This window comes from Malania oleifera, chromosome 7 (genome assembly GCF_029873635.1).
Source record: "Malania oleifera isolate guangnan ecotype guangnan chromosome 7, ASM2987363v1, whole genome shotgun sequence".
NCBI lineage: Eukaryota > Viridiplantae > Streptophyta > Magnoliopsida > Santalales > Ximeniaceae > Malania > Malania oleifera.
This window is the reverse complement of record NC_080423.1, coordinates 86,459,924-86,467,555: the sequence shown is the minus strand read 5'-3', so window position 1 is coordinate 86,467,555 and position 7,632 is coordinate 86,459,924. Positions and strand designations below refer to the sequence as shown.

General features: G+C 38.7%; 1 protein-coding gene across 1 annotated transcript; it reads left to right on the top strand.

The window, feature by feature from the left end:
- The first annotated feature begins 773 nt into the window (after positions 1-773).
- LOC131159869 (BEL1-like homeodomain protein 9) lies at positions 774-6,954 on the top strand. Its single transcript, XM_058115065.1, has 4 exons — positions 774-2,531; positions 5,212-5,582; positions 5,733-5,793; positions 6,062-6,954. Exons 1-4 carry the CDS (start codon positions 1,647-1,649, stop codon positions 6,596-6,598), a joined length of 1,854 nt encoding a protein of 617 aa, XP_057971048.1. The 5' UTR covers positions 774-1,646; the 3' UTR covers positions 6,599-6,954.
- The last annotated feature ends 678 nt before the right edge of the window (positions 6,955-7,632 follow it).

Here is a 7,632-nt window from a genome sequence, read left to right as displayed (position 1 = left end):
ATATTATTGCATCTTTCCCATAGAGCATTTGAAGTATGTGTTGAAGTTGGACGAACAATTGTTCCATTCACAAAATGAATCTTATTCTTTGCCTTCAAAGTCATCATCATAGATCTACTTCATGTGTATGGTAATTTTCCCCACTCTATAAGTGGTATGAATTGTTTTCTTTATTTGTATTATTCATTGAAATAGAGGAAGTAGACATGAGAGTGATCCTAGGCAACTTTCTTTTCTTTCTTACTCTGGTATCATAAAACAGAGTATGGCAACAACAGATAAGAATTGAGCAAGAGAAAGAAAAACTTTTCTATTATTTTCCTCAACTACATTACAAACTGAAGCCTCCGTACGTATAATTAGAGGAAGAAGATAAAAGGGAAAAACAAAAGTAAAGAGAAGAAACATAAATTTTTTTAAAAAAAAAACAGAAAAAGAATAACTAACCAAGCAAAACTAACTGTTGCATTGTATAATATGCTTGTCATTGTAATACATTTTTTTTTATATAAAAAATAAAGAGTTGCAATCAAACTTACAAGCACACTTTTAGTTTGGATCGACTCAGTTCAGTGTCGGATCTCAAAGAAGATTAGTTCGATTTGATTCTTCCTCTCCTAGAACTGAAAATTTTTGGAAGAACTGATTGATTGAACATCCCAAATTTCACTCACATAAAGGCTGTTGGAGTGACCATTCTTATAACTTTCATTTACCCGCATGTTGATGAAAGAGGAAAATAAATGAAGGGGGGCGCGTATGGGAGTACTTCCATTTTGAAAGTGATACCGAGAGCGCAGTGCAGCGCTCGGCTTTAAAAAATAATTATGAAAACATGCAGAGAGAGAGAGAGAGAGAGAGAGAGAGCAAGACTCGGAAACCTCGAAAGGCGAGAGGGGGAGAGAGAGAAGAAAAGCTATTGGCGGAGGAGTGTTGCGAACGGCAAACTCAGCTTCAGCACCGCTACTCCTGTTCCCGCCATCTCACGTGCGTCATCAATCAAACTCAACTCAAAACACCACTCTCTAGCAGGTAATTAATTAAAACCCAACAGCATCCAATCCCCATATTAGTTTTTTATACAACCAAAAAAATTTCAAAGAACATCCTACTATTTATTATGTCTTTGAACCCATTCCCACTGTTTCACAAACCAAAAACCATAAAACGACAACAGATCGAAATACCTGTCAGAAAATATCTGCTCCCCTGTAATTAGCTCTAATTCTTACCGGAAATAGCCGGTCGCCGTCCGGTCTCCCCAAACCCTATGCGCAGCTGCACTGCGACCCAGAAAGAAAGAGATAGAGTATGAAATTGCGTGTGTGTGAGAGTGAGTGAGTTGTGGTGTATGAAGATGCGTTCGAGAGAACCCCCTAAATCCCCGAGTCCTCACCTATCTTATATTTCCTCTCTGCAATTTTTGAAGCTCACAATATCATCATAGCCTCTCATTTCATCGTCACCTGTCTTCTTATATTTTCCTCTCTGCAATTTTTGAAGCTCACAATATCATCATAGCCTCTCATTTCATCATCACCACATCTCTTCCTCTCTCCTCCGAATACCATTCCTCTCTCTCTCTCTCTCTCTCTCTCTCTCTCTCTCTCTCTCTGGAAAGAACTATTTAAATTAAGCTTCTGTTTATGGCGGAGGGGTTTGAGCCCTACCATGTGCCGCAGCAGAGCAGAAGGGACAAGCTCCGGGTTTTGGGTCAGACCCACCCGTCTTGCGTCGACAACCTTCACGGCTGCGCCGGTCTGCTCCCTCTCTACGATCCATCCCTCCTACCCTCCGATTTGCTAACCTGCGCCGGCGGCGGCGCCCACGAGTTCCACGGCCAAACCAACCCGCTTTCCCTTTCCGGCGAGGCCTGCAAGGCGAACTCCGGCGGCGTCGTGAAGGAAGAAGGCGCCAATTTGATGGGCCTTCTCGCACATCCCCAGTTCTTGGACTTGCAATCTTCAATCCCGATAAACCCCAGCGCGATTCAAGATGTGAACATTAACAACAACAACCCATTTCTTTACGCTTCCCAAAATTTCAGAGATTTGGGTGAGCAGTCGTTTAATGGTGTGGGGTTTAAGGCAGAGCCCTTGTCATTGGCCCATGACACTAGCAATTCTGGGCAAGGATTGTCTCTATCTCTGTCTTCTCACCATACCCATCAGAGCAATCTCCCTCTGGAGCTCAATCTTCAGAGATACGGGTATGTGGTTCCTGGCATTGTTGGAGGGAGTAGTTCAACTTCGAATGATGTTTGCAGAAGTTGGGTTCCTCTTGGGCCATTCACGGGGTATGCTACAATTTTGAAGGGGTCGAGGTTCTTGAAGCCCGCACAGCAATTGCTGGAGGAGTTCTGTGATGTGGGTCGAGGGATTTACGCTGAAAAAATTGCAGCAGATTCAGCCTTGATGGATCCTCCCATGGAGAGTTTAAGCGCTACTGGAATTGTTGACGATCCGGCTAGCGGTGTAGACGGGGGTGAGCATAGGAGGAAGAAGTCAAAGCTGATTTCGATGCTTGATGAGGTATGCTTCTCTAGCTAATCTTCATTGGTGTTTGTTCATTTGCATTTCGGCTTCATGGGTCTTCGTCGAAGATGATTGTTAGCTTTAGTTTTCCATCATTTTGGGATTTTTTTAAAGTGTGTTATATTTCCTTCTGCAGCTTGGTAAGTTGAAGAGAGAGAGAGAGAGAGAGAGTGCGTGTGTCTGATTTAAATTCTGGTAGAAATGATTTTCCTCTTCCTCCAAATTCCTTCTTTAAGCTGGGTCTTTGAGAAAGCCAAGCTTTTTTGTCACAGTAGAAGCCATTGTCTAATAAGTTAGCATGTGGTTTTTGAAGTTCGCGTGTTAGTCATCGCTTGAGCCAAGATGCAGTTTGTGGTGTAGCACGAGGAAGCGGCAAAAGCATGCATCTGTGGTTATTTTTAAGTGATTGCCTTTGAAATTTATATAGATTGGATTAAAGCATTTTACGACCCTTGAAAAGGAGATTTACTGTATTCCATGTGAATTAGATTCTTGTATTTGTTGGATGATGGCTAAGAAAACGCAAAATCATCTTTACTGAAAAAAGATGATAGGGCGGAATATATGCACAACGATTGGTGCCATAAAGTGTCTGACATCCACGGAAAGAGTTCCAATGGGTAACATGGTCATCAAGTTTGGAGTGTAATGTGCATAAAGTGATTGAAGGAATCCATTCGACATGATTTATACTCCAGTAAAGTGTTTTACGGAGAGAATAATGGTCATTTCAAGACTCCAAGGCTAGAGAAAATGAGATGACAATGTGTCTGCCTTTTATTCAGGCTGCTTGATTGAATTAATAAAGATACAGCATCTTGGAGCATTTTCAAGTTTGATCTTTGGGGGAAAAATGGTTTTCAGAAATGATAGATCCTCCATGCATGTCTTTCATTTTAAATTCCATACTATATGGGTCTTAAAATGTTATTTGGCTTCCTAACCTGCTGTAATTGTGCATTTAGTTGTCATAAATATGATTACATTCTAATAAAATTGGTATGTGAAAGATATATTTAAAATCTTAATGTTTAATGTTATTTTTGTGTAAAAAAAAAATTATGGGGATGGTTTTATCGTGGTCAGGTTGAGAATGAGAGAAGTATCCATATTTAAGTTAATTTTAAACTTCTTGTTTTATATTTTAGAAATTTAGAGTAGATGATCAATGCCAGATGAAAGAAACTAGTTTGGTTACTAGGATCAGACATTGTTTATAACATGGTGCAAAAAATTAAGTATTATTATTATTATTATTATGATGTTTTTACCCAGGAACTCAAAGCCACCATCGGGCCACGTTGTGACCCAATGGTGCGGCATCAAACCTAGGGGTAGAAGCCGCCCGCCCATTAATGCATCCCAGGTAATTTAGTGGGAGTAAAGGTGAGACTTGGCCCAATTACAATTGCAAGAAGGATATACCCAAACCTTGTTGTCATTGGGAGTGTTCATATTGCCCTTCCCAAACCTCAATATGGAGTAGGAGTTTTTTGCATTGGGTCTTCTTTCATTCTTCCTTTATCCTTATATTACTATATTTGGAGATAGAGTTGCAAATCTTGTGAAAAAAAAATGAAAAAAAATAAAAAATAAAGACCTGGAAACCCATAGAAGAAGAATAAAGAAATTTAAAAAATGAAATTCAAACAAAATTGAAACTGCATGCGTTATACATAAACTGCATGGCAAACCTCTAATTTGTCTAGCCAATTCTTTATATTTATTATTCAAGAGGGAATAAGTAAGCAATGAGTTAACTCCCATTATAGACCATCTCTAATTTAGTTGATCAAATCTTAATCATTTGAGTGAGAAGGAGCATGTTATCATAAATATATCATTTGTTCAACAATTAATTTGAATGGTTATTTAGAATAACATAGTTCCAATAAAAATATATAAATTTGAGGGTGCATTTGCAACATTTTTATTTGTGTGTTTTTTTTTTTAATGTCCCCCCCCCCCCCCCCAAAAAAAAAAAAAAGAAGCTAAACTGCTTTGCAAAATTATTTAGATGCACATTTTGGACTTTTGTTAACCAACTACATTAGATGCATGTTGCCAAATTCATGTGTTTCTTTTTTGTGTTTTTTTCAGCATTTGAAAAGCAGATGTGGAAAATGGAAATAACTCAAACCAAAATAATTCCCAAACGAGCGCTCAATTTTTAATCCTTGCTTTCTTATGATACTTTTTGCATTGAATGGATGTAGGTGCCTTGATTAAGAGGCAAGGGTGCCACTTAGTCAAAACATGTAGCACCTATGCAAGCTTGTAGTCATGATTTTAGACGTTATTTTGAATAGGCAATCATCCTGGCTAGTTTTGGGCATAATGAGATGGACATGGAAAGTTGTGGTACGTGGGGACTTATTCTTTGGTAATTTGGAATGTTGATTTGAAAAATACACTTTGATCTCATTGGCTAACTTGATAAAAGAAATTTGTTCTAAGTTCAATGTTTCAGTCTGCATACGCAACAAATTTGATTAGTATTGCCATGCAGTTGATTTTTATTTCCATACAATTAATATTGCAATTCAAGTATCTATTTCATGGTGTGAGATGAAATTAATTATATTTGGTTTGACTAGGATTTTTTCTATAGGTTTTTTGTTGTAATTCCAATATGAGTTTTTCCATCTCTTTATGTGATACCTTTCATCTCCATTAGGTTTACAGGAGGTACAAGCAGTACAGTCAACAGTTGCAAGCAGTGGTACAATCATTTGAGTCTGTTGCTGGTCTTGGTAATGCAGCTCCCTATGCGCACTTGGCTTTGAAAGCCATGTCTAAACATTTTAGGTGCCTAAAGAATGCAATTACGGACCAGCTTCAGTTCACAAACAAAGCTCATGGTCAGATGAGCCAAGGAAAAGATGAAGCTCAAAGGTTTGGGAATGCTGATAGAAGCCTTTATAGCCAAAAGCCTGTTCAAAATTCAGGGTTTCTTGAGCATCAACCTGTTTGGCGACCCCAACGAGGACTTCCTGAGCGTGCAGTGACAGTGCTCAGGGCATGGTTATTTGAACACTTCCTTCATCCGTAAGTAACTTTATGAGCTTGCACAATTTTCTTCTGGATAGCTAAGAGTGATGCTTGGGTTTTCATTTTTTAAATTATACTCTTGATTCTTTGGAGAGTCTATCTGCATCCTTGGGAATTTAATAATTCAATTGCTATTTGGTGTTGTAGTTATCCTACTGATACAGACAAGCTAATGTTGGCCAAACAGACTGGTCTATCACGGAGCCAGGTGCATTTTCTCTTCTCTTGCAGCTTGTATTATCTGCTTGTACTGATCCTTGCAAGTTTGCTTGGTTAATCACTGCCCGTGCCCCACCAAAATAGAGAGACCTTTTGTTGGGGTTGGGGAGGGGGTTAGAAGCGAAAACAGGTTTTAATATTTTCTATATTTCTCTTCTGAGTTTGAAATTTACTTGTCTATTTACTTTCTTGGCATCTAATTTGTTTCTGTGTTCTTATCAAATTGATCTTGTTGATGAGATTTGCTTGTTAGCCAGGTTTCCAACTGGTTCATTAATGCAAGAGTGAGACTTTGGAAGCCGATGGTAGAAGAGATACACATGCTAGAGACACGGCAGGCTCAAAAAGCTTCTCAAAGGGAGGAGCGAAATGCTAACAGGCTAAATGATCAGTTACATTCTGCAAACTCACTTGCATCTGAAAACCCTTCCATTTCCACCCACAGAATGCCGGACAGTACTCAGTCTAAACGCAGTAGAAATGAGCTTCCAGATGTACCAATGGAAAGTGAGGAACCAATGGACTTGCCATATAACAACTTATCAAATCATCCGCATGTGGCGGCTGGGGCAAGCACCGGAGGTGGAAGCAGTAGTGTGTCTCTGACACTTGGTCTCCACCAGAATAATGGGATTGGCTTATCGGAGCCCTTCCCTATTAATGCAGCCCAACGTTTTGGACTCAGTGTCGATGCAAATGGTGATGGATATGTTATGGGCAGCTTTGAATCACAAAATCGACCTTTTGGAAGGGATGTCATTGGAGGACAACTTCTGCATGATTTTGTTGGCTGAAAGAATGCTCATCTTCTCGGCTGTCTAAGAATCTGAGCATCTTCTAATTGAACATTATACTGTTGAAGTCTCAATTAGAAGTGCTTTATCACCTTCCACAATATAATCCAAGCCAAACCTTGAGGCATGATGGAAGTGGTTGCCCTTATATGATGTATAAGAAGGTACGCTCCATTTCTAAGTGTAGATAGTATATTTTTTCCACATGTTTTGTAATCTGGGTAGATGTGAGTGATCCCACGATGATGATGATGATGATCATACGAGATAAATTGCTTGGTGTAACAGGATAATTAAATTTATATTTTGGGAAATGAAACCATGGTGAGTGCCAACCTAATTGAGGTTAGACTGAACCTATAGCATGCTTTTCCCGTTGGATTAAACTCCAATAAGTTGAGGAAAATGGGTGCAGGCCTGTTGGCATACTCGAGTTATATCCTCTTGGTTTTCCTGTGTTAGAAAGATACGTTTTTTGGGCGAGCAAAAGAAGAAAAAGAAAATTGGGACTTTTGTATGGCTGCATGCAAGACTTTGTGCTTTCTGGGGAGGGAGTTTAGATCCTCGCATGGTAACATGATTGTTTGTATAGATTTTTGTTGACCTGGTTTGCTGAAAGGGATTTGGAGGGAGTTCGTGCTGAATGGGATGGGAATGAAATGAAACATAAAATTGAATGGAGGAGGTATAAAAATCAAGTAATAAATTCAATCTCGTCTTCTTTATGTCTTGAGGAAATGGTTACGTCTTGAGAAAATGGATTTGTTTGGAGGCACTTCTATCTAGTTTTCTCTCTCTTGATTTGCTTTTATTATTCAATCAGAATATTTTTGCGCATGAGAGTAAATATTTGATTTGAAAACATAGAATCAAGTAGCAAATTTAACTTTATTTTGTTCCATTTTAAAAGATAGTAAATGTGCGCAAGTTATTTCATTATGTTGTTGCATTGGACACATTCACAACTAGATTTATTATTATTTTTATTTAATAGTTTGAAATGAAGAGAATATGATTTAGTTATGAATATGAAC

What these genes read in the sequence shown, in the direction of transcription:
- LOC131159869 (XM_058115065.1), top strand. Translation starts at nt 1,647, where the DNA reads ATGGCGGAGGGGTTTGAGCCCTACCATGTGCCGCAGCAGAGCAGAAGG. An exon ending in TTTGAACACTTCCTTCATCC is followed by an intron (nt 5,583 to 5,732) that starts GTAAGTAACTTT and finishes TTGGTGTTGTAG; the next exon opens with TTATCCTACTGATACAGACA. An exon ending in CTGGTCTATCACGGAGCCAG is followed by an intron (nt 5,794 to 6,061) that starts GTGCATTTTCTC and finishes CTTGTTAGCCAG; the next exon opens with GTTTCCAACTGGTTCATTAA.